This window comes from Pectinophora gossypiella, chromosome 8 (genome assembly GCF_024362695.1).
Source record: "Pectinophora gossypiella chromosome 8, ilPecGoss1.1, whole genome shotgun sequence".
Taxonomy (NCBI): domain Eukaryota; kingdom Metazoa; phylum Arthropoda; class Insecta; order Lepidoptera; family Gelechiidae; genus Pectinophora; species Pectinophora gossypiella.
The window spans coordinates 672,254-694,053 of NC_065411.1; the positions used below are offsets into that span (position 1 = coordinate 672,254).

At 37.8% G+C, this 21,800-nt stretch overlaps 2 protein-coding genes across 2 annotated transcripts; one reads left to right on the forward strand and one right to left on the reverse strand.

The window, feature by feature from the left end:
* Window positions 1-2,442: 2,442 nt before the first annotated feature.
* LOC126368636 (uncharacterized) lies at window positions 2,443-13,836 on the reverse strand. The gene is made up of 7 exons (XM_050012710.1): window positions 11,561-13,836; window positions 10,944-11,244; window positions 9,142-9,332; window positions 8,943-9,033; window positions 8,420-8,548; window positions 4,310-4,463; window positions 2,443-3,301 (listed from the first exon to the last, which is right to left on the reverse strand). The coding sequence occupies exons 2-7, from the start codon at window positions 11,158-11,160 to the stop codon at window positions 3,235-3,237; spliced, it is 849 nt and encodes a 282-aa protein (XP_049868667.1). The 5' UTR covers window positions 11,161-11,244; window positions 11,561-13,836; the 3' UTR covers window positions 2,443-3,234.
* A 4,983-nt stretch (window positions 13,837-18,819) lies between these two features.
* Window positions 18,820-21,249, forward strand: LOC126369081 (uncharacterized). The gene is made up of 4 exons (XM_050013373.1): window positions 18,820-18,875; window positions 19,625-19,742; window positions 20,228-20,402; window positions 21,077-21,249. The coding sequence occupies exons 1-4, from the start codon at window positions 18,820-18,822 to the stop codon at window positions 21,247-21,249; spliced, it is 522 nt and encodes a 173-aa protein (XP_049869330.1).
* Window positions 21,250-21,800: the final 551 nt, after the last annotated feature.

Consider the following 21,800-nt stretch of genomic DNA (forward strand, 5'->3'; position numbering starts at 1 on the left):
AAAAGATGATGGAGATATGCGCCATACCCCCTCTGGTTGATTAAGGCGAGGCCTGTGTCTAGCAGTGAGACGTATATAGGCTAGTTATGTTATGTATCTATGAAAACCGTGATAGCCCTGTTCGGAGAACGCATGACTTACATCGTATGGTCACTGGTTCGAATCCTAGCTCGGGCTCTAAACCTCTGAATATATGAGTTTCGTCTACCCCCCACCCCCCTCCCTTCGGGTATATAGGTGTTAAATTATGTTATGCAATGCTATGCTAAGCTATGCAATGCTATGCTATGCTATGCTATGCCATACTATGCTATGTTATGTGATTATAATTTCCAGGAGCGATTCTGACATCCCAGTGCCGTATGGCAGAACAGTGCATCTGGTGGAGCCTATTGGCCTCATACCTAATACACAAGCCGCTCTGAAAGCCCTGGTTCCTTACTGGGACCAGAAGCAGTCGACCGTCCTCGCCACCATCATCATCTCCAGATGTGACATCCCTCACCATTTACACTTCCTCTCCCAACTCCAAGAGCTGATGATGATCGACGTAGAGGGATTCTGTTTTGCTGGGAAAAAGCCGATGAGGTTTGTAGTTGCTTGTTGTTTTTTTTTTAATTTGTATGAAATACTTTCTCGTCAAAAGTCGTACACATCTTTTTTTTTTCAAAAAATTGGTTTGCTTTTCTATCACTTCATAACATATCTTTATATTTTTCAGATGCCAACACACTTTCTTCAACGACTTACAACAAGATTGCACTAACACTGAGAAATTCTTGTTTTATCTGGTGTTTGAAATTGCAAGTTGCCGCCAGTATTTAACGGAAAAGTTGTTTCACAATGCGTATTCAAAAGGAGCCATCCCTGTTATAATGGGTCCCCCACTAACAGATTGCAAGAAGTTATTACCGCCGAATTCGTATCTGCATGTAGAAAATTACAAAACTCCAAAAGATTTGGTGAACCACTTAAACGATATCGCGAAAGACGATTCGACTATCCTATCGTTTCATACCTGGAGGCAACATTTCGAAGTCCGCAACGAACACGGCTTTTTCAGTCAAAAGTCACCTCACTTCTGCAGAGTGTGCGAAGCTTTAAACTACAATGATCGCGAAGAGAAAACTTATGAAATAGACGATCTGAAATTATTTTTTGAAGAAAAACTTTTATGCGATGTAGGTTATAATGACGGTAATTATCCCGTATGCCGTATCGCGTCCTAGTGCGAATAAGACAAAATTCGTTTCTTTATTTTTTATTTGTTGAAATTAAATAATAAAACTGAACCTAATTACATTATTTTTTCCATACTATAATAACACAGTAAACCAATAGGGTAATTTCCAACTAGTCAAATCAGTTACTAAATAATAAATATCGTGTCATAACATGACACGATATTTTGGAAATGTAAATTTTAATGTTGTTGATTTTAGAAAGTTTTATATTTTGAGTGCATGCCAATGTGTGATGCTCCCTGGCCGGACCACTATTTAGTACGCAATTGCGAATGAACTCAATACGCGCTACATAATGTCTACTTTCATCTGCATACCAAGAAAAAAATAGTACGGCAAAGAGTTAAAAGAAAAATGATATTATTTGTGGTGCGGCCAGAGAGCAATGCTCCCCAGCCGGACCACTGTGAATCTCAGAAATTACGTTATGTAGTCAAGGTATGAAGAAATAGACCTAAAATTCTACTCCTTACGTTTTTACTCTGATCCTCGAATCTTGTCTAGATTAGAGTCAATTAAAAGTTGAATGTGGTCCGGCTGTAGAGGATTCTCTGCAGCCAACAAATTTTATGGTACAAAGCTTACCAGATTTATTTATGCATTGAAATAAAAGTATAACATTTCTACTTTCTACTGACGTCATTTTTTTGGAATTAAACCTAACATTTATTTAATTATGATCAAAAGTAAGGTGTCCGGCCAATGAGTATCTGATTTAAAAACATATTTTTCAGTTTATGAGATTATAAACATGTTTCACGTGTATTATCTGAATCTAAACAAAACATTTTACAATAAAGGTCTTACTACAACCCTCAGAAAGCCTTAGTTTTACTTAAAATAACAATTAATAATGTTAGGATACAAACATGTTCTAAACGCCTGACAAAATATTAATAGCTTTGCATTTTTATTTCGAAGCTTCCGATATCTGTTCGTCTGTCTGTATAACTGTCTGTTACCGGCCTCTGCAGACCAAACGGTGAGTGCTAGGAGACTAAACTTACAGTAAACACTTATTGTGTTATGGTAACAGCTCTCATGGCAAAAGTAAAATTTTCGAATGCAAAAGCAAAACAAATAATATCATTTTTCTTTTAAATCTTTGCCGTACTATTTTTTTCTTGGTATGCAGATGAAAGTAGACATTATGTAGCGCGTATTGAGTTCATTTGCAATTGCGTACTACTCGTAAATAGTGATCCGGCCAGGGAGCATCACACCATGCCAATTGTTTCAAGCTAAATTTGTATTATACTTTTTATTGTAAATTAATATTTGCACGCCTGCAAGCAGGCTGAATACACTAAGGACATACATATTACTTATTAAGACCATTGTACTGTGTTCATGCAAATAAACGATCTATCTATCTACTTTTTACTAAACGTCAAAACACAAAATTATTATGGAATTTGTATGACATAGCAACCTGTGACGTCATAGAAAAACGTGACAAAACGTCGTACTATTTCATAAAATTTTTCTTAAAAAAGAAAACATATTTTGTCAACTTTAGATCTGTCTTTATTTTGTAATCAGAATTTAATCATAATTTATTCAATAACAATTTTTTTTTTATTTTTTTTATTTCATAATTTATCTTTGACCTAGGAAACTACCCAATTGTACAATAACAATAATAAAATGAAGTTAAATGACAAATTGAGTAAAATAGCTATTATTTATAATAAAAGATACCGTAAACGACACCCCGGACATCGCATACAAAAAACCTCGTTTTACACAGACACTACACATTGATGTTATCGTACACGCACATCTGTGTGTGTGACGTCTGACGCCCATACGATTGAAGACTAAAGTAAGACCACAGGATGGTGAATATAAACCTAGCTCACTCCGCTGGTGGGGTGCGGAGAGTTACCTTTCTATACATCATAGTATTGTTTCTTATCTTTTCTATGCTTAAGCTTATGCTGCCCACCCGAGGAGACGCACAGCGTGGTAACACAAGTATTATATTAACTTAATGAGGTACACGCTGCAGCACGGTATTGATGAAGCGGGGTGGAAGACCAGGAGGATCGAAAGACCTGTGAAAGAAACCAATCCTTGTTCAAGGTTTAGAGACCTCCCTTTATCAATAGAAAGAAGAAGAAGAAAATAAAGAAAAATATATATTCGGCAATATATAAATTAACATTATTTAAAAGTAATTAAACATCACATAAGCTCACGACTACGTCCCAATTGGGATAGTCAGATCTACATCCATCGCAAGATGAACTAAGTACCCACGCCTCACCGAGATTTCTGTTAGACCAACGTGATAGGTGATGAGCCGTATTGCTGTCAATAATAGTCGAGCGAAGTGAAAGTAATTAAATTACCTAATAATTATAAAAAAAGGCTTCAGCTCAGCTAATGATATAGCTGTAGCTAGACTGATGTTCAGCTGCAACTGATTGGGGAATCAAAAAGACATTAAAACAAAAAGGTAAAAAAAGAGTTTTTGGTTGGTTAATAGGTGGAGTGAGAAGAATAATCCACCAAACTACTTTGTTACAGTTTTGGAAACATCAGAGCTACACTCTAGCTAGGACTAGTGGTGACTTTCTCAAATTGATGAGGAAGCATTGTATTTTTATTTCATGTGGGTTGGGAGGTGGATTACCAATCACATCAACCTTGGTGTCAGGGTTCGGAATCAGAATCATTAATTCAACGTAATTATCATAGATAAAATTGTTTAAGGTTATTTTAACATTTTGGAATCTACATCGTTTCGCAAGGTGTTATAGCTGAGGAGAAGAAATGACAAAAAACTGCAACAGTTTTTTTTTTTTTTTTTTATATATGGCCCCTGATATGGCTCATGTAACGACTACTTACCAAAAGGACCACCGGCTTAACGCGGCTTCAAAATTACGGAACATCTTACTTTCGGATAATCAGGTGAGCAAACTATCTTTTCCGGGATTCCAACCCGGGACTTCCGGATCGTGAGCCCAACGCCCAACCAATGAACTACAGAGGTCGTTGGCATTCTATTGAACTGAACACTGCTTTTGAAATTATTTATGGTACTCATATAGACTCACTTAGGATGTGTCTCATCAAACTGTTTCATCTCCATACAAAGCTGTTTCGTCTCAGCATCAGCTATCGCCTGGTATTTGTCCTCACATACACATTCAGGACAGACACATTCAGAATGTACACATTCTTTGGAGAAGTCCATAACTGGCAAATCGCCTGAAACAAAAGTGAAGGGTCATTTTCCAGCAATCATGCGGAAACGTTGTGCGTCGCTTCTCACGCGAACTCGAGGCAGCCCCAACAGTATCCTGAAGACGTTATGTGATAGGTGGGTCGCCCCCTTCTAAAAGGTGGATGGAGGTTCACACTCTATAAATTTGTATTTATGATCGCCCGAATAATGTCTTACTAACACTAGTTTAAGTCGTTTGTATACTAACATTCTATGGACTTTGTCCGAAATAAACGATTTTTATTTTATTTTTATTTTTCTACTACCTTCCATACCTGAGTCATTGAACCATTGAATTCAAATTTATGAGTATGAATTCATGTTTAAAACAGATAATTGTAATCACGTGGTCTTCAAGATTTTCATCCGGTGAATACTGAGGGGGATGATTTAGCTCATGATTCTGAGTTAATATCAAGTGGATTTTATAATCGCAAAATTGAAAATAATTAAAAACAAAAAAAATCATGAATTTAGTATACGGTATGATGTCATTCTGTATGGACAGACTGTCAGCCTAATGGTCGGATAAAATTGAGAGGAATGCCGGAAAACTGTGTAGTCCACTGTCTTCCAAAAGCAAAAGCAAAATTCTAGTGACATGCATAGGACCAGAAACGATGGCGTGAAAGAAAGGAGGCCTATAACCAGCATTCTGATCCCTAGTTTAGTTAGGACATTAGAATAGAATATAGGGTATAATGATCCGTGCTTCGAAAGGCACGTTAAGCCGTTGGTCCCGGTTACTACTTACTGATGTAAGTAAGTAGTCGTTATATGGGCCACGGTCAGGGGCCTTTGGCGGCTTAATAATAACCCTGACACCAGGGTTCATGAGGTTGGTACTTCACAACCCACACGATAGAAAAAGAAGAAAATTCTGTATAGACAGACCACCAGCCTGATGGCTAGATGATACTGAGAGGTACGCTAGAAAGCAGTGGATGAGACTTGCACAGGACCGGAAAGGATAGCGTGAAAGAAAGAAGGCCTATACCCAGCAGCAGTGGGTGGATACAGACTGAGTAGTAGTAGTAGAGAGAGACAGCTATAAGGCCAACTTACATTGCTAGTACAAACATCACCAACATAATGTTAGCTCCAATATTGCATCCTCAGGAATGTTCCTTTGCCTACACAAACCAATCATAGATATAAAAGATAGTTGGATACGTATAAAACATTCAACAGAAATTTTAAAAGTCGCTTCTGTTATGTGGGTTATGAGGTGAATGACCAAACTGAGCAACCCTGGTATCAGGGTTATTACTAAGCCAAAGCCCCCTGACATGTTCATGTCAGGTCATGATCGCGACAAACTGTTTTCTCTAATCAAAGTCTAGTAGATAAAAATCATCCCGAAAATACACTTCTCATCAAAAAAATCGAAACACCTTGCAAGTTTACGTTTTGTCAGGATTATCAGAAAAATGTGTACATTTAGGAATAAATGTTAAATGTCGTTTAATAGTGAGTAATATGAGCTTATCAAATCTTAATGTTAATGTTCTAAATTTAAATGAATTTTTCATAGGTTTCGTATTTTGTTAAATGAGTCATTTTTATTCCGTATGGAGTATAAAGGAAATGGATAAAACAACACACGTAAATGAAAAAAAAAGCTAAAAAAACGTTTATTTAATAACTTGTATTCCCTCCCCGAGCTCTAATTACTGCTTCCATACGGTTCTTCATCGATCGGATGAGAGTCACGATCACATGCTGTGGTATATTGTCCCATTCCTCTTGGATTGCATCTTGCAGCTGGCTAAGTGTTTCTGGGGCAGGATCTCTTGCTCGAATTCGTCTCTTTAATTCATCCCACAGATGTTCAATGGGATTCATGTCCGGGCTTCTTGCTGGCCATTCCATAATAGAGATATCGACTTCGTTAAGATAATCTCGTACGACGCCCGCGGTGTGAGCCCTAGCATTGTCGTGCATGAATATGAAGCCGTTGCCAATAAAATGTGCATAGGGCATCACATGAGGCTCGAGACACTCTTCGACGTACCGATGACAGTTTAGTGCAGGCAGACGTGGCCCAGACACGAAAGCAAGCTCTGTCTTACCGTCGGCGCTGATTCCTCCCCAAACCGTCCACGAACCGCCACCATAGCTGACCTTTTCTTCAATGCAGCATTGTGCATAGCGTTCTCCGTCTCTTCTGTAGACCTTGTTCCTTCCGTCGTTACCATACAGCATAATTTTACACTCATCAGAAAAGAGAACTTTGCTCCACTGTAGGTATGACCAATTTAGGTGCTCACGTGCAAAGTTAAGGCGCGCTCTTCGATGGTCTGCAGTTAATTTCGGCCCATTTGCTGGCTTATGCGGTACCAGTCCACGATCCTTCAACCTTCTTCTAATTGTAGAGTCACTTACAGCCACCCTTCGTACAACACGAAGCCGCTGCTGCAGTTGAAAAGCGTTAAGGCGTCGATTTCTTAAAGAAGTTGTTACAATAAATCGATCATCTCGCTCAGAAGTGACCCGATTCCTGCCAGATCCTGAACGGCGCGTGAACAAACCAGTCTCCCGATAACGTTTATAGACTCTATGAACAGATGACAGGCTTAGATGCAGTCTTGCAGCCACAACACGGTGACTAAGGCCAGAATCCAGCAATGCCACAACTTGGGCGGCTTCTGTGGGCGAAGTATCCATACGTTTTAGAAAAAAAACCTTTTTTCAGACGTCCCAAAGTCACAGTATTGAAATAAAAAACAAAAAGTTTAAGGATAGGCGCCAATTTTTAGTTTTTAAACGCTAAATGTACTCCAACCCTAAACACACATTTGTCTCAAAACAGTGATTCATTTCGTTTATAAGATAAACAAATGAAATTCTAATTTTGAATTTAGAATTTTCGCTTATTACTGTAATGGCCAAACTGCCAGCTATACATTTATGTATTTTTTTTCATCGTATGAATTCTTTTTTGTGTTAAATTCGGACAGAAACAATGAAAACGGAAGTGTTTCGATTTTTTTGATGAGAAGGTATGTCTTTCGACATAAACATTACCAGCGGGCTTAGCACCGTAAGCGTGTGACTCTTTTTCGCCTCGACATACTTCACCCGTCACTCTCTCACAGTACTGCACATAAAGATACAAATGATCTCTGTCGCGGCGAGAAAGTGTCGCGTGCTGACGGTGCTAAACCCGCAGGTGTATGGTATATATACCCACTCCACGCTAGCTATGTTTAAGTCCCGTGTAATAAGGAGGCGAGGCTTTAGCTATTAACCAGGCAAAAATCCCGGATACGACCTGATATCAATTATTTGTCATCCAAACATGCATTCTAGTCAGTCTTCGTTTCAATGGGCATAGAAATAAACAGTGTGAATCAATTTTGGTACGTTTCCTATCCAGGTAGTAACAAATCTATGACCCCTCAAAGCCTGCAAGATGGTGCTTGCATATTTTAGACCCCATCAGAAACTGTCGCTTACTCCAGCACCACCATTTCAAAAGGCCCTAACTTTTCTACTCTAAGCAATAAAAATTCAACCGAATATCCCACAGTTTAAGGTGTAAAGTCATTTGAATGCCAAATGCGGTAGTTAATTTTTGCAATGAATTTCCTAGTTTGCATGACTGTATTTGTCGTTTGAATTACATATTGATGGTATTTGGCATGAGAAACTGATTTGGCAGACTTTCATCGTACCACTGCGCTGAACTGGGTCTAGACACCATACCTAGTAGTACCTCTATAATCCTCGGCATATAAGTTGAAGTCAAAGCCATTGCTTTGAATGCTCAGTGACAAATTATTGGGTGCCAATCGAAATTCAGTATATGAACTACATACATGAGGAAGGAGGCTTACACTTCAAGTTTTTTTAACCCAATGTGACGTGACACAAAAGTTAAGTGTAAGTATGTGTATTGTGTGTGTGTGTGGCAAAGTGTATGTGTATGTGTGTGTACCTCTCCACCTCCAAGTACGGTGTTCATCTTTCTTCTCCGGTGCTAAACCAGTACTGCTGGAGCCTGATGCGGGACAATGCTTGTACATAGGATTCCTTCCCGCACCCCTGAGGATTTCCAACGGCATCTCTGTAAAACAAACAGTACAGCATTTGGAAGAACGCTTGGTTCTCTCTGTATGAGGTCGCAGGTGCAAATCCAGTAGAGACTGCACGGCGCAAATTATATCGAGGGCTTCCACCAATAGTTACAGTGAATGTTGTCTACGTAGATAGATATCGTACGGCTATTGGTCGAAGCCACAGACCCCGCAACACAAGCAAAGCATCATGATGAAATCGACATTCCCGAGAAATGCGTTTCAGAAGTATGTAACCTAACCTAACCTGAATTCGGCCAGTTTTGCCTTTGGGTTCGAACGTCAAACAAACAGTCGCTTCTCTGGAAAACCAGGCACGTTAAATATTCAGGTTATGTAAGTCCCCGTCAACATGGGATAATGGGGTAACAGTACATTTCTTACCTCCCATTATTTCCACGGCAGATTTTTCTTTATTCTCCCCAACATCTGAAGTATGTTTGGATTCTATGCTTTTGAAATTCATGTCCATCTCCTAAAAGAATAAAAAGATACCTTTTGAACCCTTTTCTTTTTTATGTTGGACATCCCGCAAAGAGATAAACTAGAACCCAACAGATATAAAAATTACACTTATACTTACAGGTTCGACCATCATGCCTTGCAATTTGGGTTCATTTCTAAAAAAGGCCCAGAAATCTTCACAGTTTTGTAGTATTTCTTCATCATCATCTACTCCGGGTATAGGTGTGAAGTCTATAACCAGGTGTTGTGGTTGGAAAGGCTCTCCGTTATCCGCGTCATCGTCATCTGGATATATCACTTCGTCTATGGCTGTGAAACATATTAAAATAATTATACAGGGTGGCCCAGAAGTTCAGGTTCAAAATGAAAAATTAGATAGAGGGGCTCATTAGCTACCAGAAACACCCCCATGTATGTTCAGCAATTATTTACGGTTTAGGAGATATGACCCATTTTGTACCTTTTTCTAGATTTTCTACCTTACTTTAGAAATAATCATTTTGTCGCTATCCCTTTCTTAATAATTATTTTATTTAACTTCACAACTATGCCTAAGGCTGTGTACCGCTCAATTAAAGATAAATCAAAGTCAAATCAAAGATAAAAAAAAAGTTATCGGAAGTCAAAGTGAGAATTCGACCAAAATTGTTACAGTTGTTAATACTTCGCCGAAGAATAATAAACACATGAGATTGTCGTGGACCCTGAAAGTATTTCTAAAAACTGCTCCATTTAATAGGCTTTTAGAAACATCCAAAAAAAGTACCCTTAATATGGGCAAAAAACTAAGTAATTAGCCCTCAAAGATTGCAAGACAGACAGATTTGAAGGAAAATTTGACATTCTCATACAATGTAGCTTCTTCTTTCTAACGTTGTTAAAGGTGCTCAAAGACACATTTTCAGTTAAAAGTAAATAAAAATCACGCTTATAATCGCTAACAAGGTAGACATAGCAACAATCCGAAGACAAAACTTGCAGTCACTTTTGGTATTCGTATTTTAATAAAGGTACATAGATTTCAAGGAAAAAGTTATCCCCAAACACTGTTGGTATTTCATACTATTGGATACTAAAATAAAATCTGTCTTTGAGCACCTTTAACAACGTTAGAAAGAAGAAGCTACATTGTATGAGAATGTCAAATTTTCCTTCAAATCTGTCTGTCTTGCAATCTTTGAGGGCTAATTACTTAGTTTTATGCCCTTATTAAGGGTACTTTTTTTGGATGTTTCTAAAAGCCTATTAAATGGAGCAGTTTTTAGAAATACTTTCAAGGTCCATGATAATCTCATGTGTTTATTATTCTTCGGCGAAGTATTAACAACTGTAACAATTTTGGTCGAATTCTCACTTTGACTTCCGATAACTTTTTTTTTATCTTTGATTTGACTTTGATTTATCTTTAATTGAGCGGTACACAGCCTTAGGCATAGTTGTGAAGTAAAATAAAATAATTAGTAACAAAGGGATAGCGACAAAATGATTATTTCTGAAGTAAGGTAGAAAATCTAGAAAAAGGTACAAAATGGGTCAAATCTCCTAAACCGTAAATAATTGCTGAACATACATGGGGGTGTTTCTGGTAGCTAATGAGCCCTTCTAACTAATTTTTCATTTTGAACCTGAACTTCTGGGCCACCCTGTATATTATACAACATAACACACACATAAAGTAAGCTCACGACTTAAGAGGTACATCTATCGTTAGATAAACTAAGTACCTACCCACACCTCACCTAGCTTTCTGTTAGACCAACGTGATAGATGGAGAGCCTTATGGCCGTCTATAATGGCTGCACTGACTGAACTGTGCTTATATGTTATTACGTGTTTTTTTTTTTATTTTTTACTGTGATGTCCCTTTATAACGTTACTTTCTTTCTTAATATAAATTAATAAAGGATAACTAGTACTCACTAATAGTACTATCCGACGTCCTTGAATTCAAGTACTCTTGCGTCACTATCGTTTTGTGATGTCTTGCTCTGGCATTGTCTATGTGGATGTCTGCGTAACTCTTTGCATGGAGGGCACTTTTTCCACGCCACAAATCCGTAGTATCACTTGTTAACTTATTTTGGACATGAGTGTATATTCCACTTCTTATATCAATATGTTCATCATTGTCAGCCATGTTTTCACAACTTTTAGCGAAGTTCTTAACTATTGTCCCCGAACGATGTAAATACTCCTTTGGCCAAAACTCTATGGTCCAGTCCTTAAAAAAGAAACACAATGGCGGACATTTTAAGAAAACAAGAAAAGAATTTGCCTTTCCCCAAAGGGATAAACAAGTTAAAAAAAAAAACAAGAAAAGAAGACAGTTGAAAACCGGGAGCAAAAAGGATTGATCATGATTGAACTAAATAAATTTAATTATATATTAGTTGTATTGAATAATTACTGGTTACTAGTAGAAAATCGAAATGTATAATGAAAGTTGGATGACAATATAAATGTGTATGAACTAATATGTTTTTCTTTAATATATAACTGACATATTCCTTTTCGTTCCATTATAAATGTACACATACTTAATCTGTATTGGACTGGTTTTCCTCCAGGTTGGAAAATCAAACGGAGAGTACTGTTTTCCTTGCTAATGTTATCCAAGATTAGGAAGAAAAAATATCTTTGAGAATGTAATTTAATTTTAACATGTGCTAAAGTCTACAGACGTTGTCATATTGACAGTGAGATATATTTTTTCTACAACTTTTATTTTCAAAAACCAGTTTTATTCAATACTGTAAAACTTGGATTTTCGGTGAACTAGTGCAGAGAATATGTGTGTCTTTTTAAATTAAATGACCTACAACAATACATTTACATTTAAATGCTCCTTATAATGAAGTAATTTATTTATTTATAAAGGGACATACAACATTATATATGACCCAAGTAGGTAGGTTCTTAATAAACATTGAGCAACGCCAGAAGAAAAAAAATATAAAGCGCAACTCGAATCTCCGCGGCCAAAGCGCGGCTAATAAATGAATAAGTTTTTATTAAAATGTTTCCTTTTCAATCATTTCTTGATTTCAATCATACTCTCATATTCAATGCGAATTCATCATTGGGCCTAGCACCGTAAGCACGCGACTCTTTCTCGCCGCAACAGAGATAGTCTGTCTCTTTCTATGCGGTACTGTGAGAGAGTGACGGGTGACGTATGCTGCGGAGGCCCGTGTTGCTCTATGATTCATTATGTCTTAAGTGACATCACACTATAATCGTTAATATCTGTCATATATACAAAAATATTCTTACAACACAATATTTACTGAGTTTTCTTAATTGACTTTGCTTAATCGTTATTTTAGTTATACGTAGCAATATTTATTCTTTTTAATTATTTTATTTTACGGTTGTTACCTACTAGTGGGTACGGACTGGACAAGGAAAGACAAGAAATGTGTACTGAACGCAGTGAAGCCACTAGAGTGTGGGCGTCTACCGGAGATCTGATAAGCAATGATGAACCACTTGACGCCGAACACCTGCTTGATAATTCATCATGTTTATCTGCTGAATCTGCTAAGATACCAACAAGTATTGATTTCTCCGAATTCAGTAATTTCGGTGATAGTGAATGTGGCGAGCCAATGAGGGCTCAGCATTTAGTCATAGATTTTACTCTTGATAAAAATATTGATACCGAAGACAGTCAGCAGAAGGTTTCTGACTTCTGGGCGTATATCGACAGCCGAACTGATATACAGCATCTGATAGTTGAACCAGTACGTTTCATTCCCTTCATACATAACATAACATAAACAGCCTATATACGTTCCACTGTTGGGCACAGGCCTCCCCTCAATCAACCGGAGGGGGTATGGAGCATACTCCACCACGCTGCTCCAATGCGGGTTGATGGAGGTGTTTTTACGGCTAATAGCCGAGACCTACGACTTAACGTACGAAGCACGGAATCATCTTACTTTTTCGGACAATCAGGTGATTCAAGCCTGAAAAGTCCTTACCAAACAAAGGACAGTCTCACAAAGTGATTTCGACAATGTCCCATCGGGAATCCAACCCGGATCTCCAGATCGTGAGCCTAACGCTCTAACCATTAGACCACGGAGGCTGCTCTGAGGCCATTCTTCTGAGGTTATTTTTTACATAACGGAACGTCTCATCCACCTAAAGCGTACAGCTTCTCACAACTGGCATAGGATAAGCTGCAAGAAAATCCCAGTCCTAGACGTTAGTTATTTTTTAAGTGCAGTAAAGAATATTTTATAAATCAGCCAATCAGCTGCTTAACTTCTCAGGCATATTGCAAAAACGTAAGATCTCAGATGTAAGCATCTTACATCAGTGTAAGTTTTGATATTGCTTTTCAGGATCCGATTATGTCAGAAACTGTATCTGTGATAGACCAGGCTATTCACCCTGCGACATCAAAAGCACCTGATGCAGCGGACAAGACTGCCGTGTCAATGCTGGAGATGTGCGACGAATATGGTACACTTATGATAGAAATATACACATCAAATTATTGTTTTATATACTTACAATACCAAACTAAGGCGGGTGGTTCATATAAAATACCATATGAATAAGAACGAAGTATGTGTAGATATTACGATTGACGGCCTGCGTGGTCCAGTAGTTAAGCGTTGGGTTCACGATCCCACAAACCTGTCAACTGCATACATTTTGTTGGTGAATCAGCCGTGATGCCGCCACCATGATTTCCTTCTGAGATATGGCCCTTAGTGTAACTACACGTATGTGCGCTATTGAACATAACATAGCTAAGGGCTATCCCTTGTTATTAGTAGTAGGCTGATTATTAGTAGTATCTATACAGGGTGGCCCAGAAGTTCAGGTTCAAAATGAAAAATTAGATAGAGGGGCTCATTAGCTACCAGAAACACCCCCATGTATGTTCAGCAATTATTTACGGTTTAGGAGATATGACCCATTTTGTACCTTTTTCTAGATTTTCTACCTTACTTCAGAAATAATCATTTTGTCGCTATCCCTTTCTTAATAATTATTTTATTTTACTTCACAACTATGCCTAAGGCTGTGTACCGCTCAATCAAAGATAAATCAAAGTCAAATCAAAGATAAAAAAATAGTTATCGGAAGTCAAAGTGAGAATTCGACCAATATTGTTACAGTTGTTAAAACTTCGCCGAAGAATAATAAACACATGAAATTGTCACGGACCCTGAAAGTATTTCTAAAAACTGCTCCATTTAATAAGCTTTTAGAAACATCCAAAAAATGTACCCTTAATACAGGCAAAAAACAAAGTAATTTGACCTCAAATATTGCAAGACAGACAGATTTGAAGGAAAATTTGACATTCTCATACAATGTAGCTGCTTCTTTCTAACGTTGTTAAAGGTGCTCAAAGACACATTTTCAGTTAAAAGTAAATAAAAATCACGCTTATAATCGCTAACAGGGTAGACATAGCAAAAATCCGAAGACAAAACTTGCAGTCACTTTTGGTATTCGTATTTTAATGAAGGTACATAGATTTCAAGGAAAAAGTTATCCCCAAACACTGTTGGTAATTCATACTATTGGATACTAAAATAAAATCTGTCTTTGAGCACCTTTAACAACGTTAGAAAGAAGCAGCTACATTGTATGAGAATGTCAAATTTTCCTTCAAATCTGTCTGTCTTGCAATCTTTGAGGGCTAATTACTTAGTTTTATGCCCTTATTAAGGGTACTTTTTTTGAATGTTTCTAAAAGCCTATTAAATGGAGCAGTTTTTAGAAATACTTTCAGGGTCCATGACAATTTCATGTGTTTATTATTCTTCGGCGAAGTATTAACAACTGTAACAATTTCGGTCGAATTCTCACTTTGACTTCCGATAACTATTTTTTTATCTTTGATTTGACTTTGATTTATCTTTGATTGAGCGGTACACAGCCTTAGGCATAGTTGTGAAGTAAAATAAAATAATTATTAAGAAAGGGATAGCGACAAAATGATTATTTCTGAAGTAAGGTAGAAAATCTAGAAAAAGGTACAAAATGGGTCATATCTCCTAAACCGTAAATAATTGCTGAACATACATGGGGGTGTTTCTGGTAGCTAATGAGCCCCTCTATCTAATTTTTCATTTTGAACCTGAACTTCTGGGCCACCCTGTATACTACTTGGGATAATCAGAGGTACATCCATCGCTAGATGAACTAAGTACACACGCTTCACCAAGCTTTTTGTTAGACCAACATGATAGTTGTTGAGCTGCATCGCCGACTATAAAGGTCGAGCCAACTGTGTTAGTTAACACTGCACTTAAGATAAATCATTAATGCAAGTCCCAGGGTTCGAACCGGCGTTTGGGAAGCAACCTGGTGAACCACAGGACCACAGTGACTGTGATTTCTAAACCTCCCCGAGATAAAGGTTGTATTAATTTATCTGCCAATAGTTTTTTTTTTTTATAATATTCGCAGGTGCTACTTCAAGAGCGTTTGAAATGAAAATTTGCACAACAAAATGTTCCCAAGAATTGATTGATTACTGTGAAGATAATGACCGACGGAAACAGCATCGTGAGACGAAATATCTGTGTAAGTTTAAAAAAATATATGTTTTTCTTAATGGAGGAACATCTCAGCGGGGTTAAAATGGCCACATCGATGCAATTTACCTAAGAAAGCAATATTGGTATTAGACATTTGTTTGCATTGCACACTTACTTTTATATGAGCAAATGTCAAATTGCAATATTGATTCGATGTGGCCATTTTAACCCCTAGAACGTAAATACTGATAGCCAAGATTCCATTAAGTATAAGTCATTTACGACCCATAGCGCTCGCTATTTGTTCATTCAAATACCGAATGCTACTCGAAGCCTAACTATATAACTAACTACAATAGAATATGACAAACTAGTGAAATGAGAATATTTTTTTTAAACAACAAATCGGTTCATTTATAAAGCGTTTGTATGAGAATACAAAACCTTGACGTCATCAGTAAACGTGATCAAACGTGATACTCATTATTACGTTACATCAAAATTCGTAAATAAGTTAAAAAGGAAAATCGGATAGATTTGAAATCATCTCAAGACTGGCTTCTATTTCTAGATAAACATTTTATGATTTATCATGGCTCAAGTCTCCCCACATCGTCGCTTATCATCAAGTGTGATTATGGTCGTACAGAAACCTAGAGAAAACGTGCTTTAAATAATTAAATAGTACGTCACAATTATTATGGGCACAGGCCTTCCTCAATAAGTCGAAAGGGGTAACAGAGAGGGTATGAAGCTTCCACCTTTTTCACCACGCTGCTTCGCTGTGGGGTCGTGGCGTTTGAGCTAGTAGCATAGAATAATATACTTGGTATAGAACGGCAACTTTCCGCCCTAGCGGCTGAGCTAGGTTTACGCCTATCGGTCATACTTTAGTCTTCAATCGTATCGGCGTCAGACGTTCCACACACAGATGCGCGATAGTGTCAATAAGTAGTGCCTGTGTAAAACGAGGTATTTTGTGTGAAGTGTCTGGGGTGTGATAGTCAGTAAATATTCACTAGCTTTTACAGGTGCAAAAGCAGTAAATATTAAAAAAGTTTCATCATTACAGCTTGCGACTGCGCCGGAGTTTGCAAATGCTTTAAGAAATCCAAGAAGGATTCGAAAAAACCAAAGCTATCCTCTAAATCAGTTATGGCTATGTGCTCTCAGCTCGACAAATGGGACAAAGAACATCCGAAGTAAGTGACTTAGAAGTTGGTTGTAGAAAAAAAAATGTGTTTAAGTATTTTGTTTTCCTCAGTGAAGAAAGATATGTGTGAGAAAGGTGTGAGTACTGAGATGACGACTGACAGGGATGGAGGGAAGAGGAATACATGTTGTGTCGACTTCATTTAGAGTGGGATACAGATAGGAGTTTTTATATATTCTTTTTATACCCTATACTTTAGAAATTAAACGAACTTACCTGTAAATGAAGTTCTATCTCAACTATACGAAGCTCCTTGTACGAGACGGGACTCCCTCCCTTCAATTATAATATCACGAACGAAAGTCCCTACAGGTGATGGAGTTGTCCATGAGGCATGCTTTAAACATAACGACATTAGGAAGCGGGAAACAATTTTTTGTTAGCTTTGGATAAGACCTTTGAGAATTGTGTCGATGCTGGAGCGTAAGACGTAGAATACACTGTTAATACCGCCTCGAACAAGGAGCGAGTATAATAAGTTACGTTTAGTGCGAAAGAGAGATATATTTCTCATCTTTTTCACGCTAGGCGATGTACCGTATCTCTGTCCTGCTGTCATTCTAATCATAGAGTTAAAATGTAGAGTCTTCAGTATTGTGTTACCTATTCTATGTTTTTCTTCGACTTAGTAATGACAAATTAAAGAAAAATATATTTTTTTGTTTTCCTTTAGAGTTGTGGATTGTTTCAGGCCAATGGATCCTCCAGGTCCTGTTTACCAACATCTTCCAATCCTGCAACGAAAATTGGAACCCCCTATATAAATAGACCAATTCGTCAGTAATTTCAGATGAGTAATCTGTCCATAATACAACTGTAATGATAAATCATATTTAATCGTTATAATATTTGGTTTTGTACAAAATTATATTTTTGTATTCAATAAAATATTATTTGCTCTAGCAACACTGCTGGTAGTGTCTTTGGTTTTTTTTATATTTAAAAGAAGTTGCTTTATCACGGCATAATGAGATTCACACTCTTGCTTCTTTTTTAGAAATGGTATTAAAATAATAACAAAAAAAATACTGTCATCCATCAATCATATTTTTATTGGGTTATACGCGTTATATATGTCACCGTAAAATTGTAAATAACGTTAGATTATAATCTATCGATTTGAATCTCGCGAGATTGTGAACTGTCGAATAATTATGAATCGTATCATATTGCTTACAATTTAACGTATTATTTTTCGGTAGATTATAATTTATCGAAGTGAAACCGTCAAATTGTGATACGAAACGCACCTCGCGTGCTATACCATAGAGTTACAAACTATTAGAGTGAGCATACCTAATGTTAATTTGGGATTCTCTTAAAATGCATAAATGTTTTTGTCATAATTTTAATTATCATAATCCTTTTTGCATAACGTTTTTTAGCATAATAGTTTTACTTTCCCATAATAACATCTAGGAATACTGGTTTGTTAGGTATAACTTATTTTTGGGATTAATAAATAGATATCCATAATTCTTTTTTAGAATAATAGTGTTTTGTCATAATTTTTACAAGGCATAACAGTAGGTTAGGGTGCGGCGGGGGTGGCCCTTGGGCCACCCCTATGCCGCCAGCATGTTTATCTTACACACGAAAAGTATACTGAATGATACGTTTCAGATTTTTTAAATTTGATACATTTTTTCTTACCATGTGATGTCAGAATTATTGATTACTTACTAAATAATTAATAAATACGTACTTGATTTCACAATCTTGAAGAGCATTTATTTTATTTGACTGACACCTGTGTTTTATTCCTAACTCTATGGACACAGAACGGTCTACTGTAAGGCCGACCAATCAGGGACAGCCGTCGGACAGTTGACAATTTGACAATTGTAAGATTGTGATTTAACAGTTTTACTTCGATAGATTATAATCTGACGAATAATAATACGTTAAATTGTAAGCAGTATATTACGTTTCACAATTTTTCGACAGTTCACAATCTCGCGAGATAGATTATAATCTAACGTTATTTACAATTTTACGGTGACATATATATATTTTTTCTTTTTACACGTTTAGATTTACAATTTATTAATATTTTTTTGATATTATTAAAATGATAAAGTTACCAAAAACTAAAAGAGACCCTAATACCACGAAGGACCTATGCAAGTACGTGTTATTTATCTTCTATTTTTTTCTGGATATGTAAAGTTCGGGTCTCGTGTAGGGATACGCGAGCTGTCAAGCGTTTGTTTCGTTCATGAAGAGGCGGCGCGTAAAACGGCGCGGCCAACGACATAGCGATACTTGGCGCGTCATCCGCCGCGTTGCCCGCCGCGTCCCCCGCCCCCGCGTCCCTCGCGGCGTCGCTTGGCGCGTCGCCCGCGGCGTCACCCGCCATAATAATAATAACGCTACAATTCAAACACACGCCTGCAAAAACGCTTCTCCGTGAACGCTCAGTACGTTGCCATACGTTTGTTTTTGTGCCGCTTGCGTCCCTGAATGCGGCCTAAGAAATAATATTAAAGGCCTGTTCCAGGACTTGTTGGTAAACTCTGTGTTTTGACTAGACAATGTATGATAGTTGTACTATCCGGCGGATAAGTCGTAAATATGCTATGTAATAAGGAGAGGATACATAACAGTAGAGGCCTTTTCTTGAATCTTCGATGCAGAATACTTACATGATAAACGATAAAATTAGCAGCTACATACATGACCTCACAACTATTTCCCTCCGTAAGCACAGGGACAATGAATTTCCATTTCCTTCAATCTTGACATACTTCTCTTGCTTCCTAAACATTCATCTATCCAATTGATAGTGGACCGTACGTACTAAAACCTTTTTAAAGATAACCTCAATTTGATCTTTTGAAATAAATATACGCCTATGGATAATCTTACTTTACCAGATGTCGCCCTATTTGCAAGAGCCGCAGACGTGATTGGAAAGGGGAGATCCAGAATCCATCAGCTGAGTTATTGATAGACAGAAAAGACCCCGCGGAATGCTTCAGAAGATGGCCCATGGTAACTAACTAGATAAATTAAGGTGTAAAGCTTGATGTTTCAAAAGACCCCACCCAGATCAGATATGCCTGTGGCTTGTTCTGTAACTCTCTTTCTAAATTGCTGTGCCCAATCCGTCCATATGTGTTACCTTATGTTGGCAACCTTCTACCAGGAACGATTATGATGTGATCTTTGATTTCCGGTCAATCCCTCACAACGTAAAAAAACATAAACAGCCTATACACGTCCCACTGCTCGGCACAATCAACCGGAGGAGGTATGGAGCATACTCCACCACGCTGCTCCATTGCGGAGCGACATCAATATTTAAAAATTCATAAATATAATGATATTTACGCTTGTATCTTGAAAGGGGTGAGCAGAGGTGTATAGTACACACTCCTCGCCAGCTTTGTTTAAGTCATAGGGGCCACCACGCGATATCAATTATCTACGATTCAAACCTATAAAAGTGGAATCGAATTACGAATTTTATATTGCAGAAAATTTACCCAAACAGTCCCTGTCCGTTGTTTGCGAGAAACAAGCAAGTGATCATCAAAGAGAGGTTTGTGCATGAAGACCCTGGGATAAGTGTGGTCAGGATCTGCCCAGCGCCCATTGACGACATTGTGGATACCTTTTACATGCAGGCGGCTGACATCGCCAGGAACATCGGTGAGTTGATTTAAGAGTTTCAAGACGCTTAATATTTTTTTTTTACCTGACTAATTGTTGATTGGCCACAAATGGGGAACGCTGAGGGCTCTCCCTGCCCATGAGGGTGCCCATGTGGACAAGAACCTTGGCTCACGGCGTCGTTTGAGAGGATTATTTTAAAAAACTAATCAACCCTGGTCCGATAGTGAAAAGCACTGAATGAGAGAAAACTTTGAGGGATGATTCAGGCCATGATTCTGAGTTGATATCAAGTAGAAATTTCCGTCGCAAAAGTATGGATCGGAAAATAGTAATAATAATCATGATTTTTTGACAGGAAATTCCACTTGATATCAACTCAGAATCATGGTCTGAGCCATCCCCTCAGTATTCCTATTAACCATACCTAATTATATGGCTACCTGTATGTACTTGTACGAGGTGTAAGTGACATCGTAACGAATACTGAAAGGGCTGATTCAGCTCATTATTATGAGTTAATATCAAGTGGAATTTTTGATCGCAAAAGTATACAATTGATAATAATTAAAAAGAACTAAAAAAAAAACATGAATTTTGCGACGGAAAATTCCACTTGATATTAACTCAGAATCATGGTCTGAACCATCCCTTTTAGTATTCGTTACGATGTCACTAACACCCTGTATATTGTGGGGTTTACTTTTCTATAGGAGCACTGAAACTAGTAAAGAAATACTGTCCATGCTGCTGTCGCTGCGGCTGCATATGCGGGGAGTACGTCATGAAGGATCCGGAGGGAGAGTCCACTCGTCGCCAGGACATGCGTCGGTTCGATGCCCGGGTCAAGGAAGATTGCCTCAAGTTCCGAGCTATGTACATGTAGGCAGACGGAAAAAATACATACAGGTGCACTAACATAGTATAGGGCTATTTACAAACCAAAAAAAATCAGAAACAATTTCACAGAAGTAACCAATTAATTTCAGGGAATCCTCAAGCAGCCACCAAGAACTATTGCGTTATCTACCAGTGGAGGCCAATGCTACTAAATGTGTCGTGATATTCACTATCACATAAACAAAGACCGCCTCTCTGCTAGTCTTGGTCTGTGCAAAGCCATGTTTAGTAGGCTTTTCGTAGCTTATCAGCAGAGGTAGCTTTTTCCCACCTACCCTAGACTTACTTTCACCTTCTGTCCAAAAGAACCTACCGACATTGAACACGACCACGAAACTTGTTTGACTGAGAATATATTTGATAATGAGACTGGCGTCTTCTTTTTTATTTGATAACCATTTTTGTCATAGCACCTAAAGTATTTTAACGGTTCCATACGTGATTCAATGTTAAATTCAAGACTGTGGTCCAGTGCTTGAGCGTTGGGCTCAGGAACCGGAGGTCCTTGGTTCGAATCCCGGTGGGAACATATCACAA

Excerpts from the sequence above, each read along its gene's own strand:
- LOC126368636 (XM_050012710.1), bottom strand. The coding sequence starts at position 11,160 with ATGGCTGACAATGATGAACATATTGATATAAGAAGTGGAATATACACT. Across the intron at positions 8,549-8,942 it reads TGCCGTGGAAATAATGGGAG|AGATGCCGTTGGAAATCCTC; the intron begins GTAAGAAATGTA and ends TTTGTTTTACAG. Across the intron at positions 4,464-8,419 it reads CCGTACTTGGAGGTGGAGAG|GCGATTTGCCAGTTATGGAC; the intron begins GTACACACACAT and ends CTTTTGTTTCAG.
- LOC126369081 (XM_050013373.1), top strand. The coding sequence starts at position 18,820 with ATGATAAAGTTACCAAAAACTAAAAGAGACCCTAATACCACGAAGGAC. Across the intron at positions 18,876-19,624 it reads ACCACGAAGGACCTATGCAA|ATGTCGCCCTATTTGCAAGA; the intron begins GTACGTGTTATT and ends TTACTTTACCAG. Across the intron at positions 19,743-20,227 it reads GCTTCAGAAGATGGCCCATG|AAAATTTACCCAAACAGTCC; the intron begins GTAACTAACTAG and ends TTTATATTGCAG.